General features: G+C 33.3%; 1 protein-coding gene and 2 long non-coding RNA genes across 6 annotated transcripts; 2 read left to right on the top strand and 1 right to left on the bottom strand.

Annotated features, from left to right (window-relative positions):
* The first annotated feature begins 602 nt into the window (after positions 1 to 602).
* Positions 603 to 18,601, top strand: LOC101257616 (uncharacterized). Of its 3 annotated transcripts, none has more exons than XR_011211948.1 (5): positions 603 to 805; positions 870 to 952; positions 1,938 to 1,976; positions 4,436 to 4,666; positions 18,366 to 18,601. It is a non-coding gene; the product is annotated as an uncharacterized lncRNA (long non-coding RNA). The 3 variants fall into 3 exon arrangements; XR_011211947.1 differs by lacking the exon at positions 18,366 to 18,601 and adding an exon at positions 5,124 to 5,370; XR_011211946.1 differs by lacking the exon at positions 18,366 to 18,601 and having other exon boundaries at positions 4,436 to 4,778.
* Positions 18,602 to 19,298: 697 nt separating this feature from the next.
* On the top strand, positions 19,299 to 22,699 carry LOC138339001 (uncharacterized). The gene is made up of 3 exons (XR_011211949.1): positions 19,299 to 19,585; positions 19,666 to 19,868; positions 22,443 to 22,699. It is a non-coding gene; the product is annotated as an uncharacterized lncRNA (long non-coding RNA).
* On the bottom strand, positions 21,880 to 25,109 carry LOC101257120 (uncharacterized). 2 transcript variants are annotated; one of them, XM_069290215.1, is made up of 3 exons: positions 24,563 to 24,828; positions 24,015 to 24,414; positions 21,880 to 22,650 (listed from the first exon to the last, which is right to left on the bottom strand). In XM_069290215.1, the coding sequence occupies exons 2-3, from the start codon at positions 24,302 to 24,304 to the stop codon at positions 22,089 to 22,091; spliced, it is 852 nt and encodes a 283-aa protein (XP_069146316.1). In that variant the 5' UTR covers positions 24,305 to 24,414; positions 24,563 to 24,828; the 3' UTR covers positions 21,880 to 22,088. The 2 variants fall into 2 exon arrangements, with proteins under 2 accessions (XP_069146316.1, XP_004249019.3); XM_004248971.5 differs by having other exon boundaries at positions 24,015 to 25,109.
* Between the last annotated feature and the right edge of the window lie 1,488 nt (positions 25,110 to 26,597).

Genomic DNA, 26,597 nt, shown 5'->3' with positions numbered 1-26,597 from the left:
TATGTATCAAGAGTTTTTGAAAATTGTTATCATGTATTAGTCAATAAGTTTAATAACCGAGCCATCAAGTGTGCTTGCTGAATACATATCGACTCAGTGTGTTATAGTGTTTAGACGATGCATTGATACATGAATTTGATGTGTATCATATGATTTTCCATGTATCACGAGTTTTTAAAAATTGTTATATGTATTATTCAATAAGTTTAATAACTGGATGTTCATAAAAATGTCTTCAAACTAGATGATATAATCTTGAATTTTCAAAATTTGAAATTGTTATCCAATAACGTGCTGAATTAATGCTTATTAATGAACTGTTACCGTAATTTAAGCTGATTTAGATAACAAATTTAAATGTTCCATTTTTTCCCCTTTTAATTTTAACAGTTTTAAGTTACTGTGTATCATTTACCATGTATCACAACATACTAATGTATCACGCCACAACAATTTTAAAGATTATTAGTAAATACTAAATTTGTCGGAACATAATATAATTTTTGTATTACACTATGGGATTCCTTAAATTTTTACTAAAAAAAAATAACATTCGATTCTACCTATCCTAAATCACAGTCCAACTCATAACCAGATGGGGCGATATATAGACATCTAAAGTAGGGTTTTATAAAAAACAAAACTCCCCTCACTATCTTCTTTGGCTTCTCGCCTCTTTCTCTGCCTCTTTTCTTATGAGATATGTTGTCGCCTTGGACTAATCCAAGCCTTTGATTTCTATTGCTATGGATTATCAACAGTCCAGAACTTCTATTCTTTCGTGTTGGTGTGCCAGCTAACAAGAGTAAGTACCTTCGTCCCTGTATTATTCCATATCGTCTTGCTAATAACCATTTTCCCCTCTTCAGTTGTGTCTGCTCTCAGGTTATATGGATTGTGCTCCTAATTTGCTGACAAATCTTATCTATTGAAGAGATTCTTCTTCACTTTGGCAAGTTCTCATTTTTCCTTCTTTGCTCTCTAGCTTTTGTCTTCCTGTAGGTTGGTCCTCAATTGGAGTGAATGGATAGCTTTGACATGCCTCCTTGAAAGAGTGTTAACTTTTTCTAGGTTTAAATGTCTTATCTTGACCCAAGATCCTCCCATTTTGTCTCATCCTTTTTGGTGGGTTAAATAATTTAGGTCAGATAGATTTCAATTATTAAATTGATTTTAAAACCTATCAATCAGATTCATTGGCATGCTTTTCTTCCCTCATATGGTTGAATAATTGTCGTGGAGGAGCATATAGAAATAAACTTTTCCAATTGTGTTCCAATATGAGTATAAGAAAACAAATAAAAAACTAAAGAAAATCTCTAGTGAGTATTTTATTAGAGAACGAAGATAAACTAAACATATATTAAAGCAGTCTAATTATGTTTTTAAGTATTTACTTAAAGACTCACTAAGGTGGCACTCCACAATTCTTTGTTTGACATATCGTCCTGATCTATAGAAATTCAAGAAATGAGTTGGATTTTATTTGTGATGAAGAATTTGATACCAAATCAAGTATTTTTATCATGGAAGTTCCAATTTTGGTGATGACTAAGTTAATCCGAATTAACATCCAAAAATGAAGATGGGTGTCCACTACCACACTCATCAATATAGAATCTTAAGTTAGGGAAATAGTTTAACTTATATATACAAAAAATATGTAACCCTTAATTTTGTATAAGGAAAATTTGATCCATATATAACAAATATTTCTTGTTTGTCATTCTATACGTTTTTGGGGATTCAACACACACTAGTAGGTAAAATGATGGAACGGTAGAGGTTGTCTATAAGGCGGTTGCAATGACAATCATTCTGGTAGAAATGGAATATAATCAGAAGGTCCTGAAGGTGTTAAGTTGGTAGAGGAGGTACTCATTACGGTAGGGGTGGTGCTCAAACAAGCGACATGACATAATTTTATTCTTTTCCAGGAAGGCCAGAGGCAGAAGCATTACACACATTTATTACAGGTACTTTTCTCAAGTGTGACTAGATGACCACTATTTTATTAGATCCCGCCTCTGCTTTTTCTTATGTGTCTGTTAAATTTGCGGTTAAAATAGACACGGGTCTATGATTTCCTTGATACCCATGTTTATGTGTCTACCATAGTAGGTAACTCTATCTTTGTAGATAAAGTGTACCATTATTGTCCTGTGATGTTTATAGGTTATTTAGCTAGGGAAAATTCAGTAATCCTTAATATGGTGAATTTGATATCATCATAGAGATGAGTTGGGTATCTTCTTATCATGAAATTTTGTATTGTCGTGTAAAAACAGTGATTGTAGCTATGTCGTGGATAGCTAGAATTGAGTGAAAAATTACTATAATCTTGTTTATGTGAACATGTTGGAGGGTCGGTACCATACTTGAACGGTACATAGATGAAGCCCGTATATATTATGATAGCACATATATAATTCAACATCCAAATCAATTCAAATTAAACTAAATTTGAAACATATAGGCTATATATCATAAATTAAAAAATAAAACTCAAATCATGTTATGATGAATACACTTAAGGGTATCTTACATGTTGATCCACACGTGAGTAGGAAATTGATTGCAAATACCAACCCATAGATTATAGGCATTAGTTCAAGTTCTTGACCTTAAGTCAACAACTCGGCCTAATGACTAGGATCTGCATGTTCATATTTGCGATCAATTTATTACTCAGTTGCGGGGGGTCAACAAGTAAGATACCCTTGGGAGCGTTCTTATAAAATGATTTGTGTTTGTCCTTTAATTTATGATATACTGCACATATGTTCGAAATTTAGTTTATTGAGAATGTCACACTAACACTATATTTTTTAGGCTATCAACACATGCTTAGTATAGACGATACTACAAGTAACTAGTCTCGTGTTAGTGCTGAAAAATCTCTGTATTATTAGTGTATATAAACTGAAATTTCATTTATTCGATAATCAATACCAGTTGATCCTATACATGTGATCGAACACAATAATTGGTACACTAGAAGAGTGTCCTTCTCGATCCTCTACTACTAGGAAAAGGTCCTCTCAATGATCTAATACCCGCACTGGATGTAAAATAAAAAAAAATTGCAATAGCTTGACATCCATTGCCCAATATGGATTACTCAACCTCTTATTCTATATACAAAAATCAGATTGTCCCGTATCTATTATGATAACACATATATAATTTAACATCTAAATTTATTCTAATTAAACTAAATTTAAAACATATACAGTTATATCATACATTAATAAATAAACCTCAATCATTTTATGGTGACAACACCCAAGGGTATCCTACATGTAGATCCACCAGCATATGAGTAGGCAATTGATCGGAAATACCAACTGGTACATTGTAGGCATTAGTTCAAGTTCTTGACTTAAGCCAAATACTCGGCCTAATCATTAGAATCTGCATGTTCATATTTGCGATCAATTTCTTACACAGTTGCGGGGGGTCAACACGTAGGATACCCTTGGGAGCGTCCTCATTATATGATTTGCGTTTGTTTTTAAATTATGATATACTGCACATATGTTCCAAATTTATTTTATTTAGAATGTCACACTAACACTATATTTTTTAGGTTATCAATACATGCTTAGTATAGAAGAAACTACATGTAATTAATCTCGTGTTAGTGCTGAAAAATCTGTGTTATTTGTGTATATAAATTAAAATTTCATTCATTTCATAACCAATACCTAGTTGAACCTATACATATGATCGAAAATGATAATTGATACATTATAGGAGTGTCCTTCTTGATCTTATAGTAATATGAAAAGGTCCTCTCAATATTCTAATACTCGGCACTGGATGTAGAAAAACAAATGCAATAACTTGACATCCATTGGCCAATATAGACCTTTACTCTACCTTTTATTGTATATACAAAAATCAGATTGTCCTGTTTATATTATGATAGCACATATATAATTTAACATCCAAATATATTTTAATTAGACTAAATTTGAAACATATACGCTATATGTCATAAATTAAAAAATAAACCTCAATCATTTTATAATAACAACATTTCCGAGGGAATCCTTAAGTTCATCCCCGCAGGTGAGTAGGCAATTGATCGCACATATCAACCGGTTGATGTAGGCATTAGTTCAATTTCTTGACTTAGGTCAAAAACTCGGCCTAATGACTAGAATCTGCATGTTCATATTTGCGATCAATTTCCTACACAGTTGCAGGGGGGTCAACAAGTAGGGTATCCTTGGGAGTGTCATCATAACGTGATTTTCGTTTGCTCTTTAATTTATGATATATTGCACATATGTTCCAAACTTTAGTTTATTTAGAATGTCACACTAACACTTTATTTTTAGGTTATCAACACATGCTTAGTATAGACGATAGTGCATGAAATTAATCTTGTGTTAGTGCTGAAAAACCTCTATGTTATATTTGTATACAGATTGAATTTTCATTTATTGTATAACCAGTGCCAAGTTGATTCTATACATGTGATCGAACACGATAATTGGTACACTGGGGGAGTGTCCTTTACAATTCTTTAATACTAGAAAAAAGTCCCCTCAATGTTCTAATACCCTCACTGAACCAATCGGTTGAAGAGGCTACTTGGGATACCGAAGCAGACATGTGCAAGAAGTATTCCTAATTATTCATCGATTCATTATTTATCGTGAGTCTTCTATTTTTCCTTCTTTTTTCATTTAGAAATAAACTTATGTTTAACTAGCATCTAATATAACAACTCATTTCATCATTATGATAATTTAAACGGGATATACCTAGACCTTTCGAATTATTTAGGGACATATTTAATCATTTTCCCATAAATCAATAACCGATGGTTGTGATAGTTATAGAGTTGCTTTGACAGGGACCTAAATATTTCTTAAAAAATGAACTCCAAAAGGCCATTGAAAAATTGGTACACCAAATCAAAGTTGATGTGAAGCAAAACAGAACAATTTTTACCTCTTATATGATTATGAATCGTGACTATAGTTTAATGAAATTTGCTATTAAATTCGAGATTCATTAGATTTATTTGTATTAAAAATAAAAAAGACTTTCTTTATGATTTGCATACCTTTTTATACAAATCACATTTATCTTTCCTCATTTTTCTCCAGATTTGAATTTTGAATGCTCTTTTTCTCCCTCCTAATCGTGACATCTCAATTCTAATTAACCGCCTAGACGTGTTTCAACAAACTTCTTAATTTTATTTTTCATTTGTATATGAAGAATCTCAAGTATTTATAAATATCAATTTGTTTATATTTCAGTATTTGTATACGTTTTGATAGTTTTGTTGTCATATTATACATATCTATATTTATTTTTATATACACAGACATCCATTTCTATTTTCTGGTACGTAGTTCTATGTGTTTATTTATTTATTTTTGGTTGTACTTTTTATTTCTAATTATTCCCCAAAATACCTTATACAAACCAAATATATAATTTCAGCATTTATATACAATTATAGGGGTGAACATTTGGTATTCGGTTCGATTTCAGTTTTTTTTTCGGTTTTTCAATTTTTGGTTCTTGTAAATTGTGTGCCGAATACCAAACTGAAATATTTCAGTTCGGTTCGGTTTTTGTTATTTCGATTAGGTTTTTATTAATTCGGTTTGGTTTTTTTATTTTGGTTTTTAATTCACAATAAATTCACACTAACTTGTAACAAAAACAAAAATAAAAAATGAAAGAAGTCAAGAACAAAATGAAAGAAGTCAAGAACAAAGAAGAAAATTAGAAAAACAAACCTGACTAGGCTGGCTACCGGACGCCGGTCGCCGGTTGAAGACGAAGTGGATGCAGGCGGCGGCTGATGGTGGCGGCTGTTGCTGCTGCTGGCGTCTGGCAGGCTGCTTCCTGAAATAGGAAGAGGAAGAGGTGTTGCCTCCAAGAGAAAGAGGAATAAGGACATTACTTTACATACTTTTTTCTTTTTTTAAAAGATTATTTAACATTAATAATTATTAATTAATATAATATAAATTATAGTATAATATTTTGATTTAAACCGAAATACTAAAAAATAAAATAATACGTACCGAAAAATGAACCGAAATACCAAAAAATATAAAAAAAAATAAATTGAATACCGAAATACCAAAATCGAAATTTTGAAAAACTTCGATTTGATTCGGTATTTCAGTTTTCCGATGTTTATGCCCACCCCTATACAATTACTTATTTATCTATATTAATAGCTCGTATACATTACATACAATTGTATATAAAGTCCTCAATTAGCTCTAAAAAGAAAAATCTATTATCATTAAATCTTATATTATTTTACATATATATGGATCATTATTTACCATATACAATTATGAAAAATACAGATATATTATGCATAAAAAAAGTTATTCTATTATACAATAGGCACTATTGCCTTATAAAATAAAATTATTAAGAGAGAATGAAAGGAGTAGTAATTAAATTAAGATCATTCTTTCTTTTGACCGTTAATACTTCTGTGCCAAATGATTCAAATTAACTCCACGAGGAACCTCCCAATCAAAGTGATAAAATTAATGCTGTTAATATAAGCTAGCCAACTCTTATCTGGGTTAACCAATATAAACTTTAAAATTTTACGAGTTAGGCTGGGCAAGACTATTTTTGGCAAGAAAACGGTCACTACAAGAAAAGTATGAATTACATGGAGATTTTCCTAGGGATTAGTATGAAAATCTGCAAGTAACTTATTTTCCTGCAAATCAATATATATATATAAATGAGGACCATTGAGGAGGTGATGTGGCACCTCTATATGGCCTCCATTTGCATTTAGCTTTTTCCATCTTTTTTTTTAAAAAATAATTATTATATATCATAAAAAGTTATTTAAATTTATTACAAATAAATATTTTATTAATGGTGGGTCATTTATAACAAAAACTCTTCCTATTTTTTATTTATTTATTTCACTTATAATTAAAAGAGAAACATAATTTATTTATTTTTAACTTTTCTAATTTAAATTAATTATTTTATTATAAAAATATATTACTTCATTTATACAAATATACAAATAAATACTTTATTAATGTATGAACATTTATAATATAAAAAAACTCTCTATATTTCTTTTCTATTTGTTTATCTCACTTCTAATCATGAAATCATAATTTTTTTTTTTTTTTACATTTTAAGTATTTTTATTTTTATTTTTGAATTTATTCACTAGGAGTTACTACCCATGACTTGCCCCTCTTTAATTTTTACTTTTAATAATATTCATGACTCTCATAATTTTTATATTCATAACCTCCAATTTAAATTTATAAGTTTTTATGTCTTATGGAATTCCTTTATTTTGGTTTCATGAAGATTCACATCACAATTATTCTTTCTTTTTTCATCATATAAAGGTAAGAAATACTTCATTGAAATTTTTATTTTTTATCTTCTCTATTTTTGTCTATATAAATTCGTATTTGATTTATGAAGGAAAATTAACATGTAACAAAAATAATAATACATGAAGTTAATAAATATATCATTCTTAAGTTCTTATTTTTTCATTTCCTTTATTTTGTCTATACAGATTCATATTTATTTTCATGAAGATTCACATACAAAGTTATAATCCCTGGAAAAATCCCCATGTTATTCACTTTTTTCTTATAGTGGGTCGGCCCAACACATAAGAACGTGGACTACTGGTTTGCCGGGCCAGCCTACTATTTTTTTTAAAAATATTTTATTATTATTATTAAATTAAATTATAAATTATAATTTAAAAATATTATCATAAATATTGACAAAACAATATTACTTAATGTAACTATTTGTTCATCAAATACACAAATAAAATTATCTTTATAAAATATTTATTAAGTTTTTTTTCAAGTAAAAATATAAATATCTAGATAAAAATATTAAACTAATTGTTTTGAGTTTGAAATCTCTTTAATTTTTAAAATTTAATATTATATTATATTTTTAAATTAATTTTTATAGGTCCAAGTGCCGGCCCTACTGATATTTCTCAAGTCCCAGTAATCAGCAGACTTATTTAGGCCGGACAAAAAAACTCTTTTCTAATTTGGGCTTCAAAAATCTTAGTCCAACCCTATTTAATCTCGGGATAAGTCAGGCCAACTCAAAGGGCCTAGCCTATATTGACGACTCTAAAAAAATAGAGGTATAATAATGGAATAGAAACATAGAAAACAGACAAAAGAGAAGAAAAATTGGGATATTTGCGAGGAGCAGAGTTGAAATTAAATGTAACATCCTGAAACAAACTAATGTGAATTAGAGCTTCGTGAATGTTTTGAGAGTTAATTTTGTGTTGAAATGAGTTACATTGATGTTCTTAGGCAGTGTGTGAAGTTTGGTGACGTTTGGAGGTCAAACGTCCAAAAACGTCCATGACGTTCGGAAGGTGTGTCTTAGAAAGTGCTTGTGCGTCTTGATGTGTTTTAGTGAATTTTATGTGTTCATTTTAATCGAAATTGATGTGGGATGTTCCTAAGACCTAGATGACTTAATATAGGGGTTTAACATCCGGGGATACGCTCAAATTTACTTCTCGAAAAGAAGTATAAGCGGTCGTATTAAGTAAAGAACCCAACTATGAGGTTGGGGTCGATCCCTACAGGAAAATAATTTAGACTTAACTTCAACCTATTATTACTTCTATTTAGTCAAGTCATTTCCGAAAACAAGTGACAAACGGGGTTTTCTTAAGCAATAAATGTAATTTGCTATTTCTAAATAAACAAGCGACAAGTTTAAAGATTTGATTTTTATAAAGTAATGAGAGTAACTAGGGCTTAAGTGTTCCGCACAGGTTCATAACGCGGTAATTCTAGCTATAACAATCCTTTCCTATTATCTTGCATGCAAAGTGGTAGGTTATGTATCCTTAATTTCTTAGTCCGGCTACGTGTGTATGCTTTACTAAATATTACCTTTACCTCATATTAAGCATCATAATCGATGTTTGTCTTATTTGTTACTTCTAAACGAAAGAATTAACAATACATGCAAGACACTATTCTAGGATTATGACGATCCGTCATAAAGGTCCGTCGACGGTGCCCTAACTTAGAAAAATTCAAAAAACATACTTGGGCATGATGGATCCTACCGACGATCCGTCGAAGGGACGACGGTCCATCGATGGGTGCACCAGATCAATTTTCTACAGATTTCTAGTGATTTTGTCCCTGCATATATGGGTAGCTAATCTTTTTGTGTTTTTTGGACATTTTTTGGACACGGACCCTACTCTACGCTCTAGCAAACAATTTTGAAGAAAAATAAAGGAACATTCAGGCGTGACATAAGTAATAACAACAAAAATAATGTAACTATGCCTAGAAAATCATGAAAAACCTATAGTTCGCTAGAGGATACATATATGGTTTCCTCCCAATCAATGCTTGATTTAACGTCGCGGCACGACGGAGGACTCTTGATTACTCAGACTTCATCAAGATGGTATGCCTTGATCACTTTCTTCGCATTTCAGCATGCCGTAGATAGATTTTGATTCGCTACCCGTTCACCTTGAACCTCACACCTTCCTTGTTCTCAAACTCAACCGCACCATGAGGGAATAGTTGGGTGATCGAATAAGGATCAGTCCATTTGGACTTGAGTTTGCCCGAAAACAAACGCAACCTAGAACTAAACAAAAGCACCAAACCCCAACCAAAAAATTGCGCTTCTCAATCTTTTGGTCATGGTACTTCTTCATTTTTTCTTTGTAGAGGGCTACACTTTCATATGCCTTCAAAAAAAATTTATCAAGCTCATTCAACCCGTTTAACCTCTGTTCCGCATCCTTATTCCAATCCATTTTTAACTTCTTCATTTCCCACATGGCCTTATGTTTTAATTCAACCGGTAAGTGACAAGCCTTTCCACATACAATTTGGTATGAGACATACTGTCTTGTATGCTGTCTTGTAGGCCCAAAGAGCATCATCAAACCTCCTTTGCCCAATTCGATCTACTAGCATTCACAATTTTTGCCAAAATCTGCTTAATCTCCTTGTTTGACACCTTAACTTGTCCACTAGTTTGAGGATGGTAAGGAGTGGCCACATTATGGCGAACCCCGTATTTTTCCTATAATCTCTTAAACAGCTTGTTGCAAAAGTGGGATCCCCCATCACTGATAATAGTCTTTGGGGTGCCAAATCTAGAAAATATGTTCTTTTTCAAGAAAGCGGTGACACTTTTCCCTTCATTATTCGCAAGTGCGATAAATTCTATCCATTTCAATACATAATCGACTGCCACATGAATGTACTTCATCCCATGAGAACTCACAAAAGGGCCCATAAGGTCAATGCCCCACACATCAAACAATTTAATCACAAGAATGAGATTTAAAGGGAGCTCTTGCTTTCTCGAAATGCCACCATCCCTTTGGCATCTATCACATGCCTTGGAGAACTCATGAGCATCTTGGTGGATGGTTGGCCAATAGTAGCCACATTGCAAGATCTTGTGAGAGTCCAGATACCACTATGATGCCTAATTACAGGCGAAGAATGACATGCCTCTAAAACACTCAACATCTCAACTTCCGGCACACAATGCCGAATAAGCCCATCGGCACAACTCCTATATAAGTATGGCTCATCCTAAAAGAATTTTTTCACATCATGCATGAAATTTTTTCTTTGATGAAGGACAAGTCCAATGGGACGATATCATTAGCCAGATTATTTACAAAATCTGCGAACCATGAAATCAAGTCTTGGGAGGCAGCCAATACATGCTCATCAGGGAAAGTATCATCAATTTCAGCCTTTTCACTTAACTCCCTCATTGCTTCATCTCTAATCGGGACAAGTGATCAGCAACTTGATTTACGGTTCCTTCTCAATCTTTCATCTCAAAGTCAAATTCTTGCAATAGTAATACCCAACGAATCAACCTTGGTTTCATATCCTTCTTTGCCATCAAATATCTTAAAGAAGAATGATCAATATGCACTATAACCCTCATGCCAAGGAAATAGGAGCGAAATTTCTCGAAAGCAAAGACTACTGCAACGAGCTCTTGTTCAGTCACGGTGTAGTTCTTTTGGGCTTCATTAAGGGCCTTACTAGCAAAGTAAATGGGATGAAGGATTTTGTCCCTTCTTTGTCCTAATACCACACCAAGAGCAACCCCACTCGCATCACACATCACCTCAAATGGCTTGCTCCAATCTGAAGAATGATGATAGGCGCAGACACCAACTTTTTCTTCAACTCACCAAATGTCTTAAGACACGATTCATCAAAATAAAACTTACACTCTTTCTCAAGCAACTTACACAAAGAATGTGCAATCTTTGAAAAGTTTTTGATGAACCTCCGGTAAAAGCCTGCATGCCCAAGAAAACTTCTCACACCTTATACAAAGATAGGTGGAGGATGTCGCTCATCACCTCAACTTTGGCTCGATCAACCTCTATACCCTTCTCTAAAATGCGATGACCCAATATAATACATTCTTTCACCATGAAGTGACATTATTCCCAATTTAGCACAAGGTTGAAATCTTCACACCTCTTAAAAACCTCAGACAAATGACTTGAACACCGCTTAAAGGAGTCACCAACCACTGAAAATCATCCATCAACACCTCAATAGTGTCCTCCACCATATCAGAGAATATTGACAACATACATCTCTGAAATGTGGATGGTGCATTATATAACTCAAACAACATTCTCTTGAACGCGAATGTCCCATAAGGACAAGTTAAAGGTGGTTTTCTCTTGATCTTTCGGTGCAATAGAAATTTGATTATAACCCGAATAGCCATCAAGAAAACAGTACCACTCCTTTCCTGCAAGTCTATCCAACATCTGATCCATGAAGGGCATAAGAAAATGGTCCTTCTCGGTCCATGCATTTAATTTCGGTAATCCAACATACCTCCATCCAGTCACCAGCCTCATCAGAACAAGCTCATTTTTCTCATTGGGGACCATAGTCATTTCTCCTTTCTTAGGTACACACTGAACCGGGCATACCCAACTACTATCGGCGATTGGATATATCACTCCACCATCTAACCACTTAATGATTTCCTTGTTTACCATCTCTTGCATAGGTGGATTCAAACGTCTCTGGTGCTCAATACTTGGCTTATGATCGGGCATGAGTTGGATTTTATGTGAACAAATCCCGAGAGGGATCCCAATAATGTCCGGAATAGTCCACCCAATTGCTCTTTTGGACTTTTTTAACACCTCCACCAAACTCTCAAATTGGTGCACATTCATCTGATGCAATAATTACCGGCAAAGTGTCACCTTTTCCCAAGAATACATACCTTAGATGAGGTGGTAAAGCTGTAAGTTCTACTTTTGAAGCCTCCTCTATAGATGGTTTTTCGGGTGGAGATTCGCGATGCTTCATATCTAACTCCAACTTCTTTGGTTTAAATTGAACATCACCTCGATCAAGTGCCGCGACCAATGACCCATACTCTTCAATGCAATCACTATCAAAATTCATGAGTACTGCCACTAGTGCTTCTACACCCAGACGCTCTTTTATTTGTACCTCAGATAACTTTTCAATCCTGTAAAGATATGACAGATTCCGATTGGATCTCAATACTCTGCCTCATGAACCTACAAATGTTGAAAGTCACTTCTTCATTGTTCAACCGAAATTTTATTTTTCCTTTCTCCATATCAACCAAGGCTCTACCCGTAGCAAGGAATGGCCTCCAAAGAATAATAGACACTTCAAAATCAACCTCACAATCCATAATCACAAAATCGGCCAGAAATATGAATGACTCTACATTTACTAACACATCATAGAGTATCCAATAGGCTTTTCCACCGTTTGATCGGCCATTAGTAGCCGCATAGTAGTGGGCTTTGGGTCACCCAAACCCAATTTCTTGTAAATAGAGAGAGAGATGAGATTTATGCCTTCCCTAATATCACATAATGCTTTCGCAAAATGTAATAACTCGATTGTACATGGAACAGTGAAGGCACACAAATCTTCTTTCTTTTGCACTAGAGATCTTGTAGTAATAGCACTACAATTCTGCATTCTATAATCATCCTTAAAACTGATGGATCTTTTCTTAGTGACCATATCTTTCATGAACTTGTCATAACCGGGCATTTGTTCAAGATTTTCTATCAAAGAGACATTGATGGAAAACTGTTTGAGCATAGTGATAAAACGCTGGTATTTACCATCCTTGGTCTTTTTCACTAACCTCTGTGGGAATGGAGGTGGTGGTATAGGCATGGGGTCACCTTTTGGCGTACCTCAGCTTCTTTCCCCGTTTTGTTTTCTAACTCACCACTAACCTCCACTACCTCATCATCGCCTCTTATCACATTTTCTACACCAGAGGGCATAGATGAGTCAATGGTTTGCTTACCACCTCAAGTTGTGAATGTCATACAATGTCCATCATTTTTTAGATTTGGACAGTATTGCTAGGAAGAGTGCCCGGTTGGCGTGGGTTCACAATCGAAGATAATTGGTCCATTTGCAACTCAAGATGTTTGATCGAGATTGCATGTGCATCAACTTTTTGCCCAATACTTGTTAAGTCAATCATCAACCCTTTAGTGTTCTCATCACTAGCATCAAATCTTTTAATTATTTTCTGCAACATATGCTTAACTCGCACCATACTACCTCCACCATCCCTAGGAGCAACTTCACGATTTTGAGGTGGAACATATGGCCCACTTTTGTCATTTCTTTTACCATAGTTACCATGGTTGAAGTTGTTTTCGCGGTTGTGATTTTCAGCTTGGAAATAATGACCCTCTCGATTGTAATTACCATAGTTTCGACCTTGATTTCCTTGACCTTGGCACCAATTCTACTGATTAGAGCCTTGGGCGTTTGGTCAAAAACCTCCAGTCTGCTCATTTACCACATAAGAGTCCTCTTCATAGTAATACTTATCAGTCAGCGGGGGTGGTTTAGACAAGTAGTTCACAAAATTTACCTTTTCTGCACCCTAGTGACGTGTTTCAATACCAACCCAAGCTTAGTTCCCATTTGAACCATTTCTTAACGAATCTCATCTGTGGCTGGTTTATGTGTGGATTGCACTGCAAAAGTGTTTCTCCCAGTATCTGACTTCCTAGTGCTCCAAGCTTTATTATTTCGGGAGATTTTCTACAACTTCTCAGCAATCTCAGCATAAGGACAATCCCCATAAGAACCACCTGCTATCGTATCAAATACTACTTTATTATTATCTTTTTGTCCCCGATAGAAGTATTCTTTCAGTGACTCATCATCGATGCAGTGATTGGGGACACTTCTAAAAAACGAAGCGAACATGTCCCAAGAACTACTGACTTATTCTACCGGTAGTGCCACAAAGATGTTCACCCTATCTCTGTGGTTTAGCTTCTTAGACATCGGGTAGTAACGTGCTAAGAACACATCCCTTAATCGATTTTAAATACAGATTGAGTTATAAAGGAGCTTGGTAAACCATATAGCGACCTCTCCCATCAGTGAGAGAGGAAACACTCTCAACCTAATTACGTCCATATTCAAATCAGGCCTCCCTACCCAATTCTTACACACCGACCTCACCTTGGTGATGCGAGTATGTGGATCCTCAGAAGGTAGCCCTGAAAATAAACCTTTAGCGCTGAGCATTTGCATCAGACTACTAGTTACCACGAAAGTATGGTCATGTGGTAGGGGAGACAAGACAAGTGGCACGTCAGAGTCAGTAATATTATCATATCCCCTATAATAATCTTGAGCGCGTGGAGCAGGTTCTAACATGTGCACTTGTTAAAAAGACTTCAAAACGAAAGAATTATCAATACATGCAAGACACTATTCTAGGATTATTATTTTAGTTAGTTTTTACCTTGTTAATTGTCCATGGTTCCCACAACCCTAGCTGTGGATTTAGTTACCCATGTTAATAATCACACAATTCATATTAGTTTGATAAGAATTCATGTACTTACTTTAATGAGATTGAAGAAAACCTAGAAAATTACTTGAATTTATCAATAAGCTTGCAATAAATAATTTCTCGAAAATAGAATAATTTCCCAAAATCACAAGTTCACAACTAGAACAATAAAATCTGAAAAATACACAAGAGTCTAACCTCAAAAATGAGATTTTTACAAGTATTTATAATAATAGAGTTCTAACAAAAGAGGGAAATCTATTTAAGGAAAATATGCCCAAAAATCGCGTCTGAGTGGACGACCGGATCGACGGACCGTTGAGTTCACGATGGACCGTCGAAGCCCCCCGTCGTTCCACACTGAGCTTCTTTTTCAACTGCTTTCTTCTCCAACTCACTATTAACATCGATGGACAAGGATGATGGTTCATTGAGAGCACGACGGTCTGTCGATGGCTTTTGTTTCTTCATACTTAGAATCTTTTCAAGTCGGGTACTGGAGCTACTTTTTGTTAACAATGACGAATGTGCAGGACGATCCATCGTGGATGTGATGGTCCATCAAGAGCCTTCGTAGCCCCACGCTTAGTCAGAATTCCCCGATCTTCCTTCAGCAGCATTTTCTTAAAACGACAATGGCCACCTACGGACCGTCGAGGGGTCGATGGACCGTTGATGGATCTGTAGTTCATCACTTCTGCAATTTCAGCATAGTTCTTCCATGTATTCATCCTGGACAGATTTCCTGCAAATAAAGAGATAAATACGTTAAAACTAATACAAAAAAGCCTTAGACACACACTAAAATTAAGGAAAAAACATTGAAAGTACCGTGAAACCACGATACATCATACGACCCCACCTACGACCCACGAGGTGCCCTAGAAGAGGACCCCTTCCCTTTGGCAGGATGTTGCCAAGCAGTGACCATCGACGACCACAAGGGACGGTCCGTTGGTTAACAAACGGTTTGTCGACCTTTTGCGTCGACTAGACTTGCAAGTCTAGCAAAGCCTGCACATGAAAGAGTCTCAGTCCTAAATGGCGGACCCCCCCCCTAACGAGGCATCGATTGGGAAACGGTAAGTTTGTGGGGAGCCGTTGGTGCTGCCTGCAAAAACTGTAAAAATTCTTTTTTGGCTTGAGATGTTTGGTAAGTTCACCCCAAATCTTTCAGGAACCTTAGAAGATATTTTTAGGGTATTTTAGGTATATTAAGGTGTTTCAAACCCTAAAAAATAATTCTAGACTTCATCTCCTAAAAACCAAAACTCTCTCTCAAGAAAGAGTCTCTCTAAAACTCTATAGAAGCTAGAAGTCAAGAAAGAGCTAGGAGGGTTGTTGGTGGTTGATTCTTCATTAAAAATCAGTGGGATTTATTCTATTTGAGGTATGGTAGTCGTTCTTTAACTCTATTCCATTCAAGGAGTCATTTCTAAAAGATTTCAAAAAGGATTTTCAAACTCTTTCTTCTTCTATCTTTGATTCTAAACATGGGTCTTGCATGAAATTTTAAATGATTCAAATATGATGTATCTAATGTTAGGTTGTGATTTTAATGCTAAAACTTCAATAAAAACATGTTAAAACTTTTTATCAAATTTTGACTTAAGGAATGGGTTAAATGAGTATGGTTTCATAGTCTTTGAGCTTTGGTTTCCTTGTGTTGATATTTTTGTTTACCTACTGCCCTAAGGACTATTTTATAATGAATTTTTGAGTAAATTCTAAATAGGTGTGAAAGCTTTGGAAGAATGGTAAGTTGGTTTCATTGTTAACTCTCTTTATGAAATGCTCTTGAGTGGTATGGTCCACCTTCTTTGTGGCGGTGTTCACTTGATGAATTTGGATATACTTGGTATGTATTGTATGGGTGGCTTTGAAGTCCTAATGTGTGAAATGAAGTGATAATGAAAATAGTTCTTGTAATGTGTATTATGAAGATTGAATTGTATGTCTTGCTTAGATTATGTCTAAATGAAGTAAGCGTATATGTTGAGCATGTTAGTGTGTAAGACATGATGAATGAAGGTCTAAGCATGTATTGAAGTTAATGTAAATGAAATAATGCTTATATGTAAGGTGTGTTCACATGTACACACACACACTTGAATGATTGAATGAAGCTAAGTTTAGTCAAAGGTGGAGTTTTGGGGTGAACACTCTTCGTGAGTTGAGATGAAGTGTTTGCTAGCAACATCACTACATCCTAAGAGATTTCTAAGATAGGTCGGAGGATGAATCCCTTCGTGAGTTAAGATGTGGTGTTCACTAGTTATCCTTAACCTATAGCATATAATGTTGAGAATCTGTGGGGAGTTATGCTTAGCACCGAGAAAATATGAATAAAGGGTGGTTACACTTCGTGAGTTGAGCTGTTGTATTCCAATGTACCTCTTTAGATGAGTACTCATCGTTAGTAGAGAATGAGTTACTTAGTAGCAATCTCCTTATCCCTTAACTATGCGCCCAAATAGGTGTAACTATTGGGAAAGACATGTAAAAAAGCTAAGAAAATGACCTAACTCTAGGCAATTAAGGATCCCTCATCCGATAAGGGTTAATATCGGGATTCCATGTCTAGATCTCATGGTTTATGTCAGTTAAGCTATCCCCCGACAAAAGAATGAATTAACTAAGTCTTCTAAATAACGTACTATTTAGGGTAGGTGGTGGTATGAGACGCTATCTATCCATTGCACTAAGTAGACCTTCTTATATGAATTAAATGAACTAAGTCTTCTACAAGAGTGTACTACTTAGGGTAGGTGGTAGAATGGGACACTATCTATCTATTGCACTAGGTAGACATTCCGAAAGGGAAATCTTGGTTTGTCTTATATGAATTGGATGAGCTAAGTCTTCTAAAAGAGTGTACGACTTAGGGTAGGTGGTGGAATGGACGCCATCTACTTGTTGCACTAAGTAGGCATTTCTTAAGGTAAGTCTTGGTATGTTGTTTGAGTGTTCTTCTAATGTTTTGTCATTGAGTGGGGACTTTTTCTCCCGATCCTAGTAAGCCTAAAATGGGTAGTCTGGGGGATCACCTAGCTGTATATTGAAGGAGGTGTATGAGCGCTTCCTTCATGTCTTACCTTGGTGAGTCTTAGGATAAACTTAGCTAGGGAAACTCCTACGGGAATGAGTTCACTTCCTCTTGGATTGACTTTGGGAGTTAACTGTTTTGAGATTAAAATAGTTCAACTGTATTGATAAAATAAACCCACTGTAATGTTGGAGAGCTTACTGTAAAATGGTTCTTTTTGTTAAAATTATGGAAATTCTTCTCTAAGTGTTAAATGATGATTCTTATGTTATTTTACTCCTATATTCATAAAGGTTTTACTTATTTGGCATGAAAGTGTATTTATACTAAAATCCGTTTTTGCATATTTTTACATATGTCATACTTAGTACATTGTTTTGTACTAACCCCATACTTTTCTATACTTAATAAGTATATGTTTGGAAGCAAGGAGAAGTCTATAAGGTGAAGCTTGGGAATTTACTCTGTCAAGACTTGGTATGTCCTCATATATTCGAGGACATAGTCTATGTTTTCTTAGTTTATTTAAGAGTTATTATGTATTATGTAAAGGGCCGTGTCCCTAAGATAATTATGTCGTGTCTTTAAGTTTGGCTTGTGACGATGAGACTTTCTTAGTATTTTATGAAAGATGTTTCTTTTATTAAATTATTCGTGAAAAGTTTTAATTCCACTACTTTTCATGTCTTATGTAATGAACGATAGTTAAATGATTGTACAAGACCCCAAAAGGTCGAGTACGTCTTGTGACGATTCAAGGGTTCTCCCTATCTTCTAGGGGGTACTTGCGGATCGTTACATTAAAATAACCAAGCGATAAAATGAAACAAAGAAAACCTAGAAGTGGGAGAGAATTGAAACATACAAATTGTTTACTGATAAAGTATAAAGACAGAAAAAGAACATTTGATAAAAACAAGTGGAGAAACATGTAATGAACATAAATCTAGAGGTGGAAAAAATCAAAAGGTAAATGTCAAAAGTGTCAGTAAATGAAGTTTCACTTTAGTTACCATTAAACACACATGTTAATACATTTACAAAATCACACTTCTAATATAGTAGAATATGCAGGTGAAGAAATATCGTGGTCTATGAAATTATTGCACAAAAAACACAAAATGGACTTCACTAAGGATTGTGATGAATGAGATAAGATATTTTCATACTTAATTAGCTAAGAATTTTGATATAAATTTGGATGATGGTTTTATTTAATCAATGAACTTTTAATAAAAAGCACTTTCCCCGTTCTATGTTTTAAATGATGGAGGGGACTAAAGATCCCCCAATTTTTTCAAAAGCAAATATTGTTATTTTATTAATAATTTCAACATCAAAAAACAAACACCACCTCGAAAGTAGCCCAAACAACAAAAACACATAAAAGAATAACATTCTATTCTACCCCCAATCCAACTCTTACCCGGATGGAGCTATATATAGATACTTAGAGTAGGGTTTCATAAAACAGATCCCCTCATTATCTTCTTTTCTCAACTCTTTCTCTGTTTCTTTTGTTATGAGATATGTTGTCGCCTTGGATTAATCCAAGCCTTTGATTTCTATTTCTTTGGATTATCAACAACCCGGAGCTTCTATGATTTCGTGATTGTGTGCCAGCTAACAAGAGTAAGTACCTTCATCCCTGTATTGTTCCATATCGTCTTGCTTCTAACCATTTTTCCCTCTTAATTTGTGCGTGCTCTCAGGTTTCATGGGTCGTGGTCCTAATTTGCTGGCAGATCTTATCTGTTGGAGAGATGCTTCTTCACTTGGTAAGTCTTCACAATTCTCATTTTCGTTCTTTGCTCTCTAGCCTTTGTCTTCCTGTAGGTTGGAGTGCATTTTGGTCCACCTCCTTGAAAAAGTATTGATAACTTTTTCTATGAAGCGTCAAACACATTTATTACAGGTATTATTCTCAAGTGTGACTATATGGTCACTGTTCTATATGATCCCGCCTCCACTTTAATTTAATCTTGTGTTAGTATTGAAAAATCTATGTGTTATTTGTGTATATAAATTGAAATTTCATTTATTCGTAATTAATATCCTAGTTGATCCTATAAATGTTATCGAACACGATAATTGGTACTCTAGACAAGTGTCCTTCTCTATCCTCTAGTACTAGGAAAATATATTTTCAATGTTCTAATACCTGCACTAAATGTAGAAAAAGAATTGGAATAGCCTGACATCTTTTGGCCAATGGGGACTTTTACTCAATCTTTTATTGTATATATAAAAATCGGAGTGTCCCATGTATTATGATTGCACAAGTATATTTTAACATCCAAATTTATTCTAATTGAACTAAATTTGGAACAAATACCATATATATATCATAAATTAAAAAATAAACCGCAATCATGTTATGATGACAACATTCCCAAGAGTATCCTACATGTTGACCCCCTGCAAGTGAGTAGACAATTGATTGCAAATACCAACCGGTAGATTATAGGCATGAAGTCAAATTTTTGACTTAAGTCAACAGCTCGGCCTGATGACTAGAATATGCATGATCATATTTGCGATCAATTTCCAACCCAGCTGCGGGGTCAACAAGTAGGATACCCTTGGGAGTGTCATCATAACATGAATTGCGTTTGTTCTTTAAACTATGATATATTGCACATATGTTCCAAATTTAGTTTATTTAGAATGTCACACTAACACTTTATTTTTCAGGTTATCAACACATGCTTAGTATATGTAATTAATCTCATGTTAGTGTTGAAAAACATGTGTGTTATTTGTGTATATAAATTGAAATTTCATTTATTCCATAACCAATACCCCATTGATTCTATACATGTGATCGAACACAATAATTATTACACTAGAGGATTGTCCTTTTCAATCTTGTAGTACTAGGAAAAGGTCCTCTCAATGTTCTAATATCCGACTGGATGTAGAAAAAGAACTGCAAAAAGTTGACATCCATTGGCCAATATGGACCTTTACTCAACCTTATATTCTATATACAAAAAATCATCTCAATTAAGAGAACATGTCAAATATGAAAATCAAATTCAGCTTCTGTTCCAAATGATTTCTTACAATGAGCAATGGCTGCCTAAATAGAATTATCCCTTCAATAAAATTTTCTAACGTCGTCATCACATACATTGCTATGCTTTGGTGACGTCTTAATAGACTTGCCATCAACTTATTCGATTGGTAAAAACCCTAAAAATGATTGAATATGTGATTTTTATGTGTTTTAGATTATGAACAAACTGAATTTGTTCAAGAAAGGGAAAGGCTTTAGCTGGGATAGCTTGCATTCTGGTACCATACTTGTATACTACATGGATGGAGACAGTCCCATATATATTATAATTGCACATATAATTTAACATCCAAATATATATGATTCAACTTCTCTTCATTTCTCTTCTTTTCATTTTTTTCAAGTTCTACCTTGGATCGAAGACACGTGTCATAGTTTAAAATCAATGGTTGAGATTTAATTAATTAAAGTAAAGTTTCAACCATAGTTATTTACTTCCATATATTTGCTTCTTAAATATTTAAAAAACAAATATATGGAGATAAATAATTATGATTAGGACTTTAGTTTAATCAATTAAATCTCAACCATTAATTTCAAACTATGACATGTGTCTCCAATGCAAGCTAGAACTTGAGAAAAATGAAAAGAGGAGAAATGAAGAGGAACCGGATCCAAATATAATGTAATTAATCTAAATTTGGAACATATACGCTATATATGATAAATTAAAATACAAACCTCAATTATGTTATGATGTTAGTAAGCAATTGGTTGCAAATACCAATGGGCTGATTCTAGACATTTTGCCAATGTCAAGAACTCGGCCTAATGTCTAGTCCATTGGTATTGGCCATCAATTGTCTACTCAGTTGTGGGGGTCAACAAGTAAGATACCCTTAGGACATTGTAATCATAACATGATTTGGACTTGTTATTTAATTTATGATATATAGAACATATGTTTCAAATTATGTTTACTTACAATGTTCTGAACCCAACTCATTAACCACAGAAACAAAATTATAATAGTTCGACATCCATTGGCCAACTATGGACCTTTACTCAACTTTTTATTATATATATACAAAAATCATCTCAATTAAGAGAACACTGTCAAATATGAAAATCAAATTCAGCTTGTGTTCCAAATGATTTCTTACAATGAGCAATGGCTGCTTGAACAGAATTATCCCTCGAGTAAAATTTTTTAACGTCGTCATCACAGACATTGCTATGCAATGGTGACGATTTAATAGAACTCGGACAACTTTTACTGCTATTCTGCTTATTTCCAGATAATAATCCCCCTGTTGTTGTTGCACTCGTGCAATAACGACTAGTTTTGACAATAAGAGCGTCTAATACTCCTCTCATTGCCTGAAAGTTTATTATCCCCGATGTTGATTTGTTGTGGTTGATATCTTGATGATTAAGATCTGAATGATTGCGAGTTTTTTGTTTCATCAGATAATTGTTGTTGTTGTTCATTGGATCCTTGCCTCTGCAAGTGCTACTGCGCCCTCGTTGTAGCAAGGGTTGTCTGGCGCGTATTTGTGCATTTTTAGGTTTGGGTGTTACCATTGAAATCAGCATTGATGGAATATTTTTGTACTTCAATTTTACTATAAAGTTCATAATGCCATTGTTCTTTGAAGGAACTATAGTGCAATCATTTCTGCAAAAATGTAAACATTAATTAATATATGATAAATATGATTGCTTGATATGAGAGGGTCTAGCAAGAAATTATGCATATGCTCCTAGTTTTACTATAATCATATTTCATTGGTGATGTAGTTTAATAAAAGTAGGGAAAATTGCCAAAGTTGTTCTTTAACGGAGAAAACTTATTTGCATCAGATGTTTACACCAAACTAATTCAATTTTCATTATTATGTGATTTAATGAAATAAAACACACGTTAATTAATTAAAATTGAGTAAAATAAACAACAAATATAAACACATGACATGCGTGTATTGAAATAGGGTAAACACCGATGCAGGTAAGTTTTATCCATTGTTTAACTATTACTAATGAAGTATGAGTATTCCACGTGTGTGATAACAATTAAGTTAACTTTACACTATGATTTCTTATTTTATTATATTTGACTTGATATAAAGTTTATTAAAAAAAATATATCAGCGATAGAAATTAACCATAAAATCGATTAGAGGTAAGAGTGATTCAGAATTTAAGTTATACGAATCAATTATATAAGTTTTTGGGTTTGAATCTATTCCTATATTTTTTAAGTTATAAATTCATATTTACCATTAATTACTATAATTTTGATAAAATTTTAAACATAAATTTATGCTCTATATTTTAAAAAATCTTTAAAAATAAAAGTAAACCATTTTAAAGTTGACTAAAAAGTAAAGTTGACAATTATATTATATATTTATAAAATTATATATGTAAGTTGTAATATGAATTCATTTAATTTACGTGGTCCTAATTTCTGGTCTTTGGTTTATTTTTCATTTTATTCTCCTCCGCCGCCCCCACGTTACCCCCTTATTCCCAACGGCCCCTACTCGTCAAAACTTATTTATTAAGGTAGACTATTGACCATTAAAAAAAAATGTTTAAATAAAGAAACACAATTTTGAAAGGGTCATAAAATTTTTATAAAGCATTATAAAAAATATTTTATATTAAAGTATTTCAAAAAAAAATTAAATATTTTTACAAAAAATTTTGAACTTGTAAAAACTATTTACAATAACGTAGCCCTACTAGAAAGTCAAGCCACTAAAGCAAAGGTTTTGCGAACTCCAATTTTATTTGATATTCAGTATTTATATTGAATTTTTTGACTTTGAGATCGGCAAAACCTATTAAAGAGACATGCAAGATTGTTTTTATTTTAAGACTCGGATTTAAGATTTGTAATTATACGGGATGATAGTTATTTACTTTTCATATTTTTATTTATAATATAATAGATATGTAATATAAACTATTGATTTTAGGCCATCAATTTTATTGAGCCGCTCTGATGATATTACTATAAACTCTAAAAAGATTTACCTGGTCCGTGTAATCTCTGCGCCGTCAGATTTAGAGAGTGGCAGGACATGAGCAGGTCCATTTTCATGGGCAACATTATTATTAGCTTCTATTGCTCTAACTGAACTTGATGTCTTGACGGAAGATGCAGCTATAAACTCATTTACAATGCGAGCCAACGATACGAAAAGGCGTCCCCTCCTTGGCTTAGCCGTTGTTGTTGTTGTTGTTGTTCCTTGTGCATGTTGTGTGGTACCACAGGTTGTTGTTGGGGGAATTCCGGTTGATGAAAAAGATATCCTCAACTCCATCTCTGAAGAATTAGAATTCTTAAATTCCTTATCCTCTAGCGCCAGTTTTCGCGGTGTATCAAGGTTTATTTCTATGTACGCTCCATCATCATTATCACCATCATCATCCTCTGTATCATACATAATGAAATTACTCGCGAAAAAATCATCAGTAGATGATGAAAAGAGACTAGCACTATTATTCGAAGAATTGCAATCAAATGAACTGAATGAGAAACTTCTTCTTTGATCTAACATGCTGAAGTGAAAGGAGCTTACCAACTCGAAATCAAAAATTGAAACATAGGGGAATAAATGGTTTTGGTTGGAGAGATATAGTTGGAGATGAGGACGAATTGGAATATTTGGATGGTACCAAAAAAGATAATACTATAGTATAGTTTGATGAAATTATATTAGTGAGTTGCTAGCATGTGGGTACATGTAAAATGATCACCGACGGATCGATTTATTTAGGTGTATAATGGAATATAAAGTAGGCTAGTTTGTTATAGTAACAAATATATAGTATTTTCTTTGTGATTCTCTTTCTCACATGGGATATATTTGGATTAGTAAGGTATTTTATGTTTATATTTGTATTATTGTTAGAAAATATCAATATATAGTTACTATGGAGTAGTTTATATTATGATGAGGGGTGGAGCTACGTAGGATGAATTATGTTCGAAAGAAAATTATAGGGGTTATTTTGATAACTGGTTAGAATTATGTAAGTATTGATAATGTAAAGATTGTTTATGAAGGAATTTATGTTTAACACAAAGTTTAGATATTTCACCTTATATATCTTGCATAAAACAATACATAATTTTTCGCGTAATTTATATATATATTGGTTGTGTAGGTTTCTAAATTATGAAGTAAATATTATTTTAAATTTATACATAAATAAATAAAGTCCAAATGAACTACCAAACATGACTTTATTTATGCAGAATTAAATATCTATCAAACTCACCTTTAAATTAGCTATCAAACAAGTTTCATATTATTTATTTATATTTAAAATATTTTTTTATAAATATATAGTAGATGTTAATCTTTCTTTTGACCTTTTTAATATATTTATAAATACTTTATATTTAGAATTCACTTAGCAAAAACGGTGTATTTTGTCGTATGTGTTTAATTTTTCAAAGTTGAAAAAAGGGTCTTTTAATGCGGACTCATTAAGACGAGAGCAGACATTTGACCATCTAGAACAAATTTTTTCGTTTCTATTTACTTGTTCAATTTTAAATTAATATATTTATTAAAAAATAATATAATAAGTTCATCATTTTATTTTTATTAATTATAAAGTGGATAGTTCTATATTTTTTAAAATAATTAATTATTTAATTAAGGGTATAATATGTAAAAATAATTATCCTTTCTTAATTTATCAAAATAGATAAATAATTAAGATCAATTATAAAAGAAAAAGTGAACAAGTAATTGTGGACCGACGGGAAATACTACAATAACATTTTTGTGACGTAATTAGTTTAAATTATTTGTTAAACTTTGTGGATTTATTGGCGGAAAAGCAGTGGAATTTTGTGGACAACAGGAAGCAAAATTAAAATTGTATAATTAGACTAATTACCATCCTTCATTTGTTATAATAATCAAATTTAAATTTCCCTTTTTTCCTTGCTATATCAATGGGAGAATGCTATAAAATGAAGCAACAACTCCAGATTCATTGCATTTTTTTCCTCTTGACAATGGCCTTCTAGCTACTACCTACCATATATAATGGACATAGAACCTTTAACTTATTATATTTTTTTATTACTACATTTTATGTGTACGTGTCTATTATGTTGAATGACTCACACATTGGAAGGAGGAAGGTGCCTTGATTATGTTGAAATCGTATGTCATTTATATGTTTATAGTAAAATAGGTACACTTGAATTTGTAGGAGGTCAAGAGGCATGAAAGAATATTATGTTTATTAATTTTTTAATGTATGGTCGGCTTAAATATTTTTTTAAAAATGTTTTCAAATCAATTTATTTTCTTTAAATTTAAGAAAATAACTTACCTCCAGAAAGTAAGGAAATATATTCATAACTCTTTTAAATCTCACACCTCAATTTTTCACCCTTATTCAAGTCTCGAGTACCGATTTATGGTATTAATTCGAGATTTTACTCTTGATTTTCAATTCGAAATCCAATTTTCGACTGCGATTTGAGGTCCAACTCTTGAATTCCAGGTTGGGTCAAGGTTGGATCTTGTTGTGAGTTGAGTCCCGAGTTAACATTTGAGATCAGATCCCAATCAAGTCTCGAGTCATGTG

Source organism: Solanum lycopersicum, chromosome 10 (assembly GCF_036512215.1).
Source record: "Solanum lycopersicum chromosome 10, SLM_r2.1".
Lineage (NCBI taxonomy): Eukaryota > Viridiplantae > Streptophyta > Magnoliopsida > Solanales > Solanaceae > Solanum > Solanum lycopersicum.
The sequence above is the reverse complement of the archived record's forward strand: the minus strand, read 5'-3'. Positions and strand labels throughout refer to the sequence as shown.

What these genes read in the sequence shown, in the direction of transcription:
- LOC101257120 (XM_004248971.5), bottom strand. Translation starts at nt 24,541, where the DNA reads ATGTTAGATCAAAGAAGAAGTTTCTCATTCAGTTCATTTGATTGCAAT. An exon ending in GCAGAGATTACACGGACCAG is followed by an intron (nt 22,651 to 24,014) that starts GTAAATCTTTTT and finishes ACATTTTTGCAG; the next exon opens with AAATGATTGCACTATAGTTC.